At 39.0% G+C, this 14793-nt stretch overlaps 1 protein-coding gene across 1 annotated transcript; it reads right to left on the bottom strand.

The window, feature by feature from the left end:
- Positions 1 to 1717: 1717 nt before the first annotated feature.
- Positions 1718 to 13464, bottom strand: TMEM41B (transmembrane protein 41B). Its single transcript, XM_009571800.2, has 7 exons — positions 13306 to 13464; positions 10799 to 10916; positions 9541 to 9669; positions 7684 to 7777; positions 6747 to 6851; positions 4704 to 4842; positions 1718 to 3835 (listed from the first exon to the last, which is right to left on the bottom strand). Exons 1-7 carry the CDS (start codon positions 13448 to 13450, stop codon positions 3666 to 3668), a joined length of 900 nt encoding a protein of 299 aa, XP_009570095.2. The 5' UTR covers positions 13451 to 13464; the 3' UTR covers positions 1718 to 3665.
- Positions 13465 to 14793: the final 1329 nt, after the last annotated feature.

The raw sequence follows: 14793 nt of genomic DNA, 5'->3' as shown, positions 1-14793 counted from the left end.
TCACTCCACAGATGTAACAATGAAAGAATGAAAAGAATGTGACCAAGAAACAGAAAGAAATGCATTTCCTATTTTGTTCCTTTTTACCACATTCCTAGTGCAAAACACTAGTGGTACGAATTTCATTGTTGCAACAAAAACTTTCACAATGGCATGTATTTCAGCTAGTTCTTACATTTGCAAGGATGTACCTGCAGTAGCTGCTGGGTATTTCAGTCTTTGATCAGCTACCTGGTTTGAGTTGATTCTGCTGGTCATTCAGCTTTATCCAGAGCAAACTGCATGGCATGAGGCAGGCAGCGTACTCCATTTCTAATGTAAAGCAGAGCAATCCACACTGCATTTTAGTTACTATCATAAAACCAGTTAATCACAGAAACTACACATGATGAAGATTTTCAGGAACAACATCCAAAACCCTTCATTTGCCTGGTAACAAAAAACATTTGACCTTGCACAATGGTATAGTTCACAAGCATTTTGAATAAAGACATGTCATTTTTTAACTTCTTTTGTCTTAACCTTCCAGCAAGCTTTCAACATCAGTTTTCTATACAAGGCAAAACAAAAATCCATAAACTAGACATAACAGAACATTAATGGAAAGTGAATGAAGCTATAATAATAGCTTTAGTGCATAAGCCTTCCATCATGAAAAAAAGGATAAAATCATGCAAATAGCTCTATAAAACAAGTTAAACCCAACTGCCTTCCAGTTCAAAATGCAAAACCTTCTCAAAATTACTACTGTATGCAAGAAATTAAGTTTCAGATGCAAAAGGAAGTCAAGTTTACCTAGGTGTTCTGAAATAAAGGTAGAAACAAAATTAATCTCATCTACAGATGTAATCAGCTCAGTTTAATTTAAAATGGTATTTTTAATGACCGATTAAAGAACTCATCCCTTTCTAACAGATTAATGAAAAATATATCTTAGTGGGAAGTTCAGCATGCTTCATTGTACTCAAAAGTACAATGTTTCCTGTTTTATACAACAGCTTTACTATCAAATGGCAAAAGACACTCAGTAACGAAATCATGCAGCTATCACAAAAACCTCCAAAAGATGAACAGGTCACCTAACAGCTCAAAATTCCTTGCAATTAAAAAACAAAGCTACATCTTGCCCCTTTCCCAGTTTGCTTCATAGCAGACACCATTTTCCTGTCAAAATATTATGGCTATCTCTTGGGTCACCTGCTGGATTCCCTAACAGAAAGAGTAGGATAGTGGAGCATTCCACAGCGCAGTGCTTTTTTACTGTTTTCACAAGGTCATCCTTACTCTTCACAACCCTTAGAAGTCATTCTTGTAGGGTAGGAAACTGCCTGAGGCCATTGGCAGCTGAAGATAAACACAGAACAAACACGTTAAAAAAAAAAAAAACCCAAACGCTAAGGTTTTGCAAAGGGAACGGACTCTATTTTGATCCTTTTTAAGGTCTTAAAGCTTTTAGCCACTGTGACGGGAACTCAGCCTACCACTGAAACACAACAGGTTTTTCAATAACATGACCTGATCCCATCTACATAGTGAAATATAACTTGGTGGAAATGTCAAGTGATAGTACAATTCACATTAAATTGAAACAGTGCAGTTGCTTCCTTAGTGTCAGAGTTCCACCGAAACATTTATTTTATACAGCCTAAGAAGGGATTTTACAAATGCATCTGTTATTGATCAGAAATTGAGACAAATTTTGAGAAAAGCCACTGGATAGTAAGTAAAAAGTAATTTATTTTGAGAGTTCATCTGCATGAAAAATTAACTATGCAGAAAAGTAGGCTGTAAATCTACAGTGACTTCATGCTTAATACTCGAGGGGACACTTGCTCACAACAGCTGACTTTGCACTCAAGTTTAAGATGGAATAAATCCCCTGGGTAGATGACCTCTGAGATTAGAACTGCAGCAATAAAAATAATCACTGTTCAGTTCTAAATGTCAGTAAAGTACACTTTTATAGTAAATTCCAAATGACAAAACAATTATTGAAGCTAGATAATCTTACAGTAAACAGCAAACAGAAGTGATATGAATTCCTTTATATACCTATGTAAAAATACCATTTACTGTGCAGCCCAGATTTAAATAAAAGACAAACAGTGTACTAGTAATATTTACTACATATTTACATGTAATACTGTGATGAAATGAAGGAGTCAATTAACATTATGTTACAAAAAGAACAAAACTCCTTAAAGGTACCAGTACCTTTCATATTATCACATTCACGGAACTGTTCTCTTACATCTCAATGATCTATCCTGTAATGAGTTAACAAGAGGACACAGACAAATAAACCCTTGAATTGGAGCATACAGTAATGTGGCAATTCCCATTTCAGTACATTGAGGGCACCAACTTAAAGCACATAAGCAGCACTGGTTTCAGTAGAATAAAACTTAAAATGCCACCACAGTTCCTTGCTGTTCAGGGCCTCATTTTATGGGATACCACTGACAATACAACAAACTACAACAGCTATAAGCATACATGGGGAGGTATATACCTTACTGAGTGAATATATATACTTCTCCTTAAAGGTGAGCCATAGCTCGTTGCCCATTGCTAGTTACTGACTTGCCAGACAATGGAATCATCCTTTCAATTTTATCTACACTGATAAAAGCCTTCTGTTACCTGTTGCTTTGAACATTATTTGGAATCAGCTCTCTAATAAGAACTGCACCAATCTTTGTATCGGACATTTCTAGCTAACTGAGCTGCAATGGAAAATTTTACACTCTGCATATTGCTCAACAAATTGTAATATTACGCTGTTTAAGGTTATATATTTTTTAATCACTTGACAATCGAGAGTTTTATATAACTATACGATTGTTTTCTTAAATTGGCAGGATAAATCTATGCAAGTGAAATAGTGGGAAAATAATCAACATTAAAAAAATAAAATTAGAACTTGAAAAATCATCAGCCAGCCATGATAAAAATTCTAACCTGTTCTCTCCCTTCCTATATCCTCTCCCAGAATAAAACTTTACAGAGGATAAGAGGGAATGATTGATACTTTGCCTATGTTAATCCAGTTAGTAAAGCAGATGTAGGTTCAAGTATTTAAATCCACACAGCACTAATAAATAGAAATAAACCATCAGGATGAGAATACCACTGCAATTAAAGTACAGCCAAAAAACTTTGTTTTTCGGTGAGCACCGTTATTATATTATGCTATTATTTTCAAATTCCAAAAGGCAAAATATATGTATATTTTGTTGATGAGAAATGTACTTAGACCAGATTACATGTAAGCATAGAGAGAATGTTACAAAACGGGACTGAATAATTAAGGTTTTTTTCCTGCAAGTTTTAGAAAGCACTAACTGTAGTTTGCCCACATTACAACTTCTGCTCTGCAGATAATCAGAGCAAAATATTACATCTGTGTTTGCACTTACCTCACCCTGAGGGCCCCACACATACCCTCCAAAAGTAAAACACTGATGGTTTGGTTACAAAACTATATGCAGTACATTTCTGAATGCAATTCCTTCTATTTTAGGCCATGTTTTCATTTAAAGACATTCTTATCAATTACCAGCCTCCCCTTCAATTGATTAGGATCCAATAGAAAAGCAAATATACAAATATCAGAAGTGCTGATCCTGAGATGAAGCATGAGGAATTCTGGTCCAGTTTGATCCTTATTCAAACTTCTGCTTCAGTTTCTTCTGGAAGACAGCTGGCAGGATGGAGAGAATGGCTAGAATCATGAGAACAAAAACAGAGTTCCAGGAAACAGCTTCCCCTGCTGTTGTAAGTTGGTACAGCGTTGTTCCTGCCTTAATGGCTACAAAAGACGGTGGTGCCACACCTGGACCAGGGAATTAGAAGGGCAGAATGGCAAAGGAAGAGAAAACAATTTGTCAGCAAGAAGAAAAACAAAACTAAAAAATCATCAATTAGTCTTCCAACTTTTAACACAAAAAAAAATTCAGATTTTGCTGCCTTGTACTCTTTCTTTCTTTTTAAGTGTAAATACAAACTCAAAAGACAAAAACCCATATCAAAAGAACTGGGTTTACGTCATTTTTAGTATTTTTAAATGCCAACTCAGAGAAGACTAAGAAAATAATCTCTGCTTTTTTGACTCTGCAGATTTCAGATTGTGCCTTTACAAACCGATTTTATTTAAGTTCATAAAGGAGAAATATGTATTATTTCCTAATCACATTAAACAGTATTTGTAAAAATATGCCATTACAAAACTGAAGTGTTTAGTACTACAGTACTTAAATTATGAAGTCACTCCTAGGAAGACATATTACAATGAACAAAATGAAGAGACATGGAAGAACAATGCTTCAGATCAAAGTCACATATGTTCCTCACACAACCGCACTGAGATCAAAGTAGGAGCTTACAAAAGCTCACAGATGTATTATAGTCACAGAGCTGAACAAAAATTTCCTAATTAAGTGTTCATATACTGTATGTTTCCTTAAGCAAGTAATTAAGCCTGGGCTCATTACCTCCCATCCAGCACATCAGAATAGTCCTGACTACTAAAATCTTTTGATGCTATAAGCCCCATCGACCACAAAGCACAAATCAAATATTCTTTTGTGATCTTTCAGGTGTCCAGTAGGTGGTGATGTCTGCTGAAAAGTGTATACAGAGACCAGCAAATAACATCTCTTCTGGCTATCCCTAAACAGCAGTTCACTAGCCATAATTCTTACCTAGAAAAGTGCCAATGAAAAATACTTTCAATGGTACATTAATTACAGGAGATGTTATATTGATAAACCAGTTGGGAAGAAAAGGTGTTATTCTCAAAAATATTATGTAGTTAATGAGGTGTTCTCTGTGTCGTTCAACCTGCCAAAACAAAACAAAAAAAAATCAGTAAAAAAAAAACAGTAGAAAAAAAACCCCAGTAGTATTATTTTACTACTGGGGCTTTATTAAGAGGGTTTCTACGTGTATTTGCCAGAAATCTACAAGTTACAAACATAAAAATTAGTTAAACAATGAGTGACTCTTCCTTGAGTCATCAGTGATTCACCTGTTAAGTAGTTCCGAAGTTCATCTGGAAGAACCAGTCTGTGGTAGAGCACGGTGATGTTACGTCTGAATTGGCCAACTTAAACCACAAACAAGTAATTCAGGGCAGTAGCAGGCCTAATCCTAACTTTAACGCAGCAATCTCTGTCTGTCTAATTGCAGTGCAGTCAACACAGCCAGCTTGTCATTCTGTTCCCAAGGTCTTTGCAGGCACTAGCAACGAAGCTTGTTCCTAAACTCATTCTGTCCAAACTCCTTCTGTCCTAACTCATGATCAAACTTCAAACACAGCTGTATTCCTCACTTGGAAACTTAGCCCAGGTCATGGCCCTGAAGTTCATCAGATGGCTGCTGCTAGCACAGTCCCAAAACCTATCTACCAATACATTAGAATACCTAGCATTAACAGTTACCCAGGAGCAACCACAACAGCCTCAGCTTTATTTACAGCCCAGTTCTTTCCACTAGTACTACATCAAAGCTTCTTCTCCTTCCAGACTGGCTTTAGCACATCAGTCCTTTCAAACAAGAACTGTAACCTCAAACCAAGTAATAAGGATACAAAAGCATCCATCACTTCTGGCCTATCCTGGCAGATCTTCTCTAAGCCTAAGCATGTTCATTTGGCCTTGAGCAGTTGAAATCAAGTCTGGTCTGATTCCATTTGAAATCTCATGCAATGATTTACCCCAGTTGCAACCATGTTTTTTCCCCCAACTTTAGTTTTAACTGCAACACTAAAATCAGTACAGTAATACCACTGTGGTTTTTTTAAATCTTAGTGAAGAACAAATACTTAAGCACTGATTAATCCTGCATGTAAAATATCTTAGCCCACAAAATGCATATATATGATATAATCCAGTTAACCTGGAAACAGTGAGATATGAGCTGCACATGTAATTACATAATTTAAATCACACATACAGTTTTACTAATGGAAATGGTAACCATTGGATACTCAAGAGAATAGCCTCAAGATTACACCATGATATTAAGATGGGGCCAAGAGCCAAAATACTGCTGTATTATTTAATAAGGTCACTTGTGCCGCACACAGCTCCACATATTATCTAATGAGGAACAAGTTTAAAATATTTTTACGCAATTCAAAAGCCTTGAACAGAGTACAGTAGTAAGTTGTGCTTTATACTTGCCAAAAAAACCCTGGTTTAACATATTTCAGAGTACCAAAGGAAGAGGCATGAGGTCAAATAGTAATCACAGTATGATTTAGTATTGTAAATCTTTAACTTAATCTGACAATTAATACTTGCTGAAACCAGATACTGTAAGAGGTTTCTGAATGCTCCACTCACAATAACATCTTCAATTACAGTTTTGCACTCATACATGCAGAAATGGGGTTTCTTCCCCCTATAAAAACCAGCAACTCAGCTTTCAGTAGTTCTGATGCTTAGAGAGTTATTACTTCAAACTAAAACTGGAGAGGTTTCCTATTTACATTGGCTAAACCAAAGGGGTTATCAGTTGCCAACCCTTCCTAGGTAAAAACAACTTCCTCATAGGGAATACCATAAAATCAGGAATACTCCTCATTGTTTAAAAACACTTAGAGGAAGTAACCACACAGCATCAGAAAGGAGTCAGAATCCTTTCTTTGTAACTAGATAGATTAGCATCAGAGCTCCTAGTTTTCCATACATTTTCCACTATATATTTTCCATCATAAATTTCAGCATCTCTAGAAACTTTACCTGTTCTGACCATTTTACTGCTTTTTCTGTCAAATATCTGTATACAACAGGTCGTCCCACGAGGTATGACAGCATGTAGCAGAATGAAGCTCCAAGTCCTGAGCACTGGGGGGAAAAAAAAAAAAACAACTAAAGAGCAGAAGCTCCAATTAATCTTAGCCTTACATCACTATTAACTACACTGGATGGACAGAGCCTGCTTCTATGCAGCTCTCCATTGAAGCTGAAGGGCTCTCCTCAAAAAGACAAACTCCCAAAGAATACGATTGATCCCAGACATCTCCTTTATTTCCAGAGCACTTTGATCAGTCTTAACATTCAAAGCAGACAATGTTGATTACTTATAAGATAATATTGAGCACTTTTAAGATTTTGAACACTAACAGCTTTGCAAATAAGGGGCACAATGGAATGAAAGAGGTTCAAACTTGAAAATTCATCAGCTTGATCCTCTGCACTTCCTCAATTATCTCACTCTTAGGTACTGAAGCTCATCATGGCTGCATTTTTTGTACATGACATTTTTGAACCTTGTCAATAACATACCCAAGAAGCTTAATTTATGAAATGTATTTAAGCCATTTAAATCAGATGCAGTAAAAATGTAGTAACCACATTCTGAAACGACAGCTTGGTTGTCATGGATGCTACAGAAATTTAAAGTAAAGGAAACTGATTCACACTCAGATGCCTCCACTATTAAGAAAATTTGGAAAAACAGTTTAGTGTTTTGGATCACTACACAATCCTACAGCGAATTTTGTGGGTAACACCATTTCCACAACACAGCTGAATGAGAAGTGATCCATTCCTCAGAAACTTAAAGTGTGCCTCTTATTTCACTCGGACTCTCATGATGCAAACAGGAAGCTGTTTCGATGCTTGGTTGTATTCCAAATGGGCAGAAATATATGTCCTCGCAATTTTCCGTACTTACCAGACAAACAAGAAATAAAGCCAGTGGAAAAGGATAGAGAAACCCTGACAGGATACTGAGGAATATAGACCCAGGGATAGCAAATGTTTGCAAGCTGGATATATCTTAGTTAAGAAAAAACCTTTATTAAAAAGGTACCCAATTCTTAATTTTATAAGCATTTGGGATACATACTATAATTTGGCAAGCATAAATATAAATAGGCATAGCCTCTGAAGACTTTTACTTCAGAATCTGTTTGCAGAGTTGCACAAGAAGCCCGAGCACAGAAAAACAAGGGACAGACTCATCATTACATACAAAAATAAGTCACTAGATAATAAAAGCTGTAATTTTTCTGTTTATCTGTGCCATAATTGACACTGGGGATTTATTGTGACATTACAGGCAACACACACTTGTGGTTTTATATTGTTGACTACAGATATGCAGGTTTCAGATATTCTCTCTAAATAGAGTTCACAGAACTGTCTGAGCCCACAACTACTCAGTTTCATCGAAGACTGATGTGTATGAAAGCGACTACTCCTTCCTTACAAATAGGCTTGGTGCAATCACTAGATAACTAGGATACAGGACCACCAATTTCAGTTGGATTTTTCAAAAAGACAAAAATTAAGTTTCTGTACCATAAGCAAAGAGGCTGCTGAGCTTAAGGCTTGCTTAGGCATTATGAAACCACGATACATTGCCCACTTTGGTCAGAAATCTTATAATGCAAAAAGAACCTGCAAGTTATTTCACCTGAATTGAATAACTGGAATATCAAAAAGGCAAATAATCTTCCTCAAGTCCGTTAGAACCAACACAGCTTTTTCTAAACAAGTATCAAGGTTCTGAGATAGCAGTAACATGCTTGTCAACTAATCACAGTCTACTGCAGAGACATTAAATGTCATCCCACCAGCTGCTAAAGTAGTTTACTAAGCAGCCAGTTCTGTTCTACTTCCTTGTAATATATAGAACATTTTAATTTTCTCCATAAATCTAGCCTTTGTGAACTAAAAAAAAACAAGCTAGAGGATAATTAACAGCACATTCGCCGATGGTTTTTCTCAGTTACAAAAGCCTCTTGCATTAAACTATGAAACAGAACTCTTATACAGCTTTTAAAAGTTATTAACATTTAGTTAAGTGTTACAGTAAAGAGTCTGTTTAATGATTAATTAATATATTCAGCACCCAGGAAAAAGAAGTTAATGCAGAACACAGGTAGTCTTTGTGTCTCCCTAGGCAGAAAGTACTTCAGAAATTTAGCTCTCTCTAAAAGGAAATAGAGATTTGTTTTTTGAATGTGAGCACTACAGATATGAAAGAAGGCTCAAAACATTTCCGGCAGAAATGTTGTAAAATATTCTGCAAACCACCCTTACATGGCACTTTTCACTGTCTAAAGGAAGAGCAGTGCAGTAGTCTCAGTTTTCTATTAAAATTAACAGTAATTTCTAACTGGCAATTCAGTTTGCAGTCTAAAAAGTAGGCATAACACTAAAATGAGACCATGTCTAATATCAAAGCTAAAAATAATGTAAAAGCTAAAAATAAAAATAACAGACACATCCAAGGTGAAGCTGCATTGTAAAACCCCACAGCATTTACTACTCTACACATGTGCTTCGATTTCCTTCCACTCAATCCTTTCTGGCAGTCTAAAAAGCCTACTGAAACACACATATGTTTTTAAGTTCAAAGACTTTGCAATATCTTTGTCTATTTATAAACACACCTAGGTATGTATGTTAGCCACCTTCATCCATGATCAAGAATTTATGTTTGTATTTTTCATTTTTTTTTCAGAGAAATATGACTACATGACTACAATATGACTCCATCAAGATAGCCCTTGAAAAAGGATACAAAACGTATGTGGCAAAATAAGCCACTAACACTTGAACATAAAATGTGTCCTTATATTTGGAAAGGACTTTTCCCAAGGCCTTTGCATCATCCATATCTCTAGGCACCTTTATACATTCTCTTTCTTCTCTGGAAAAAAAAAAAAAACAAAAAAAGGCAGGAATAGTGGTAAATAAAATCAAACAGTACAGTAACATTACTTATTGAATACATAATGAGATACACTACATCACTAAACTACAACCTCAGCAAACAAACTTCAAAATTATTGTTCTGATAATGTTCTCAGATGAACACTTACTATTTACAGCACAGTTTTACATTAGAAAATCTTCAATTCAGGTCTTTGAAAATCTTTATTGTAATGAAATTTTTTAGAAAAATCTGCTTCGTTCCTAGGATTTTTTTTTTCTTACCAAGTACTGATGAAAAATCACTACTCAAACCAAACCCTGGGAACTGAACAGCGGTCAACTTTTCAGCCAAAAACAACTGTAACTGCCTCAATGCTAGGGTCATAACATTTGAAGTACAGCAAGAGCAGCAGAGCTTTATCTCACAAACAAAGAAAGCTTTAGCTTTAAGAGCAAAAGTCTCATGTCACACCTTAATCTGGTGCAACCCTGGGCAGCCCAGTTGAGTGTCCTCTCTTCCTCTGTATTAGACTAAGTGATTGGACTGTTGCAAACTGAACTTGTTGAGCAAGTTAATCAGATAGAAGATTAACTATTACAAGAAAAAAACTGTCAGACAAGCAGGACTCCATCTTGTCAAACTATCCACCTTCCAAACACATGTGCTCGATGCAACAAAAAGGAGAAAAAGAGAACATGAAGCTTAGAAACGAAGAAAGAGAGAAGTCCCCTTTTGATGACAGCCTCCAGTTGTACCAGCATTCAAGGAATTTCAAAATAAACCTAGCCCTAATCAAGCATGTTTCAGACCTCAACTGAAGAAAATTAAGAATATAGTGAGTTACAACTGCTCATGTGACTGGGGGTGACTTTTCTAAACACGAAATTTCAACTGCACAACAGAAACCCTAGGTCAAGTACAACTCTCTTGAGACAGATCCTACTGGTCAGAATTTCAATATCAACCTTTGTATCCTGACATTCTGGGTTATAAACTCAAACTCCCTTTTAAAAAGAATAGGGGTATGTCTATAATTAACTCATACACCTAATGCCATGTAGGCTCCTCTATAATTTGATACTGAAAGAAAAGTAAATATATTCATCTTTCCTGACATACTTACTCGCTAAGTTGCGGGAAATTTTTATATACCAGGAACATAAGGAAAGCAGCTGATAAGAAGATGGACACTAAAATAAGAAGTGATGTCCGAGCTGATCCACCTTCCGCCTCAGCTTTCCCTGAAATTAAAGAAAAACAAAATTAAAAAAAAACCAAACAAACCAAACCAAAACAACAACAGAAAATGCTCACATCTTACCACAGATTTCAAACTTATACTATAAGGAAAGGCTAAGGTATGCTCTCTACAGACATAATCTTTCCAATAATGCTTTCAGTAACATATATGACATAGAACTCACATTTCCTGAAACCTTTCAAAGAAATATTAAGTTTTTACACTTCTAAACATCTCATAGAAATTGACTTCTATGATCCAATAATAATTTAAGCCTCAATTAATAAACAAATTTGTGAAGAGAAAAATAGAGCAAACCAAAGTAAGCCATACATTTTTTTTTCCTGTTTGCCAGAAATATGCCAGCCTAATTAACTAGTGATTTAACCTGAAGTTAAATCTTCAGTATGTACAACAGAACTTCAAAACATGCTCATTAGCAGATTTTTTTTTTTCTTAAGAAAGAGCAGCAGGCACAGCCACTAGCCAGTCAGGGCAGACGCTCATCAAGAGAAAACATGTAAACACTCAGCCCAGCCCGGGATATAAAGATTATAGTTCTCAGACTTGGGAAGTACACATATTTTACACTCATATAAACAGACTTCTCTTGGAAATGCCTATATAAGTTCTTAACAGCCTTTAATTTCTTGTGTAGAGTAAGTCACTGGAGTAGAGTAACACAACTACATTTTAGGCCTCTTTTGTACTTTAGATTTTTACCAGTCTGACCAGCCACATGCAATACACTATTTGGCACAAACACAGCCTATACACATAAAGAATTCTAAACAGAAAAATAAACAGCAAGAACTCCCTGCTTCCACACTAGAGTGGGTACGCATGTATGTATCAAAAGACTCTCTCCTCAGACAGGAGAGAGCACAGCCAGCAGGGCGCGTCAGTCTTGGTCACCTGAAGAACACAAAACATGCCAGGACTGTATTTTCATTCGTGGATATGGGTGGCATGACTACAATGCCAACGCGTTCCGAGTGGGTCACGCTGCCACCTCACTGTTGTGAAACGCAGCGAAAGGATGATGAAACCCGTAGATGAAACAGAGCCGGCTGGACGAGCTGGCAGTTTTACTTGCTTTAACATATTTTTTGCTTTGAGGTCAGCATGATCCCACAGGTGCACACGGGGTCTGCTGAGGCAAAAGGCAGCATCCGTGTGGCAATGGCAAACATGCATACCTCAAAGTGGTTATTTAAGTAAAAATAGTAACAAATAATGAAAAAACAACTTAGAGAATGGAACAGGAAAACACAGCATGCTGCACTTTTTGTACTACAGCCAATGGAATAACACACACAGAGACACGTGTGCACACAGTCACACTCATACAGACATACAACACTCAGACACACACAGAGACACAGACACACACTCATGCAGAGACACACACAGAGATGCGTGCACAGATCCACACAGGAACTCACACACAGACACATGCACATGCAAGCACACTGACACATGCTCAGACACAGACACACACACAGATGCAGACACAAACACATGCAGACAAGCGCACGCACACAAACTCACATAGACACGCAGGCTCAGACAGACACACACAGACACTCACACAGACACACACAAATGTGCATACTCAGACACTCAAACACACGCGCACACTCATGCATGCACAGACAGATGCATGCAGATACACTCCCTCACAGGCACACAGACATTCACAGACACATGCAGACACACAGACACACATGTACACGCCTGGACTCACACACACACAGATGCGCACACAATCACACAGACACTCATAGACACTCACATGCAGACACATACACTCACACAGACATAGGCACACACATGCACATGCAGACGCATGCACACACAGACACACTCAAACATGGGCACACACACGCACATGCAGACAGACAGATGCACACACAGGCATGCAGACACACACACAGACACACACACAGACACACTGAGACACACAGACACAGGCATGCAAACACAGACACACATGCACACACTAAAAGACCCAGGCATTCGCACACACACAGACACCAACATGCAGACACAGACACACGCACACAGAGACACACACTCCCCATACATCCACACACAGACACACAGGCTTTTACACACACAGGCACTCACACACTCAGACACAGGCACTCACTCAGACACACACAGGCACTCACACACGCACAAATACATTCACTCAGCTACACAGGCACTCACACGCGCACACAGACGCACACAGGCACTCACACAAACAGACTCACACGCAGAGACAGTCACAGACACACACAGACACTCTCACACGCGCACACAGACACTCTCACAGACACTCACTCTCACACGCCCTCATACTCCCGCCCGCCCTGCGCCCCTGTGCGGCCGCTGTTTCCCCGCACCTTGCAGGCGCTGCCGGTGCCGCCGGGCGCTATCAGCCTCTCGCTGCGCCATGTTTCCGCGCGGGCCCGGGTAACGGGAAGAGGCGGGACCGCCTCGCCTCACGCCACCGGGCCGCGCTCCCGCCCTTGAGGCAGCGCCGCGCATGCGCCTGTGGGCGGGCGGGCTGTGCGCTTGTACGCGGGGATTTACGGGAGCACGTGTTGGGCCTGGGGCGGTGGGTGTAGTGAGGATAAATATGGTAACGCCTCTTTAAGGTAGTCATGGAATGGCTGGATGGGGAAAGAGGTTTGAGGTCATCGAGGACAGCGGTGCCTGCCTGCCTGCCTGCTACTAAATCACAGCCCTGAGTGCTTCATCCAGTCTTTTAAACACCTCCAGGGATGGGGACTCAACCACCTCCCTGAGCAGCTCTGCCAGTACCCAACAACCCTTTCAAGGGAAGAAATTTTTCCTAATGTCCGATGTGAACCTCTCCTGGTGCATTGACACCATTCCTCCTCTTATCGCCTGCCACTTGGGAGAAGAGACCAACACCCACCTCTCTGCAACCTCCTTTCTGGTGCTGTAGATTACCCGAGGTGTCCCTTTAGCCTCCTCTTCTCCAGGCTAAACAACCCCAGTTCCCTCAGGCACTCCTTGTAAGACTTGTGCTCCAGACTCTTCACCAGCTTTGTTGCCCTTCTCTGGACACCAGGATCTCAATGTCTTGTAATGAGGGCCTTTCTGACACGTCCCTATGGGTCTGTTACTGTAATGCACTCAATGGACTCATAGAATAATTTGGGTTGGAAGGGACCATGAAGGCCACCCAGTCCAAACCCCCAGCAGCGAGTAGGGATGTCTTTATACCATATTAGGTTGCTCAGAGCCCCATCCAAACTGACCTTAACTGTTTCCAGGGATGGAGCATAAACTGGAAGGTGAGAAGATTTAGATTAGCCATTAGGAAGAAATTCTTCAGGATGAGGGTGGTGAGACCCTGGCACAGGTTGCCCAGGGAAGTTGTGGATGCCCCATCCCTGGAGGTGTTCAAGGCCAGGTTGGATTGGGCTTTGAGCAGCACTAGACCAGAGTGGGAGGTGTCCCTGCCCATGGCAAGGGGAATGGAGGTCATTCTATGATCTACCACCTTTCTGGGCAGCCTGTTCCACTGTTTCACCACCCCCATCTGTATTAGGTTTATTTATAGATACTAGGGTGCAAAGGCAGGACCACTAAATCACAGTTAAATGAAATATGCTGTGTGGTTCAAAAACACAGTATTATACCTTAACCTATAACACCTACATTAAAATTCATAAACTTACCACCCTGCCAGATGGTGCCAGCAGGTACACCATCATAAAACATTTCTTCCTTCTATTTAGTTTGAATCTGTCCTCTTTCTATTTAAAACCATTACCCATTCTCCAATCACTACAGGCCCTACTAAAAAGTCTCTCTCCATCTTTCCCAGATGAGTTGAGCAAAATCTTCTCTGCATCCAA

Source organism: Cuculus canorus, chromosome 5 (genome assembly GCF_017976375.1).
Source record: "Cuculus canorus isolate bCucCan1 chromosome 5, bCucCan1.pri, whole genome shotgun sequence".
Taxonomy (NCBI): Eukaryota; Metazoa; Chordata; class Aves; order Cuculiformes; family Cuculidae; genus Cuculus; species Cuculus canorus.
The sequence above is the reverse complement of the archived record's forward strand: the minus strand, read 5'-3'. Positions and strand labels throughout refer to the sequence as shown.

Excerpts from the sequence above, each read along its gene's own strand:
- TMEM41B (XM_009571800.2), bottom strand. The coding sequence starts at position 13,450 with ATGCGCGGCGCTGCCTCAAGGGCGGGAGCGCGGCCCGGTGGCGTGAGG. Across the intron at positions 7,778-9,540 it reads TATTTTGCCACATACGTTTT|CTTGCAAACATTTGCTATCC; the intron begins GTATCCTTTTTC and ends AGATATATCCAG. Across the intron at positions 6,852-7,683 it reads CTTTATTTCTTGTTTGTCTG|TGCTCAGGACTTGGAGCTTC; the intron begins GTAAGTACGGAA and ends TTTTCCCCCCAG.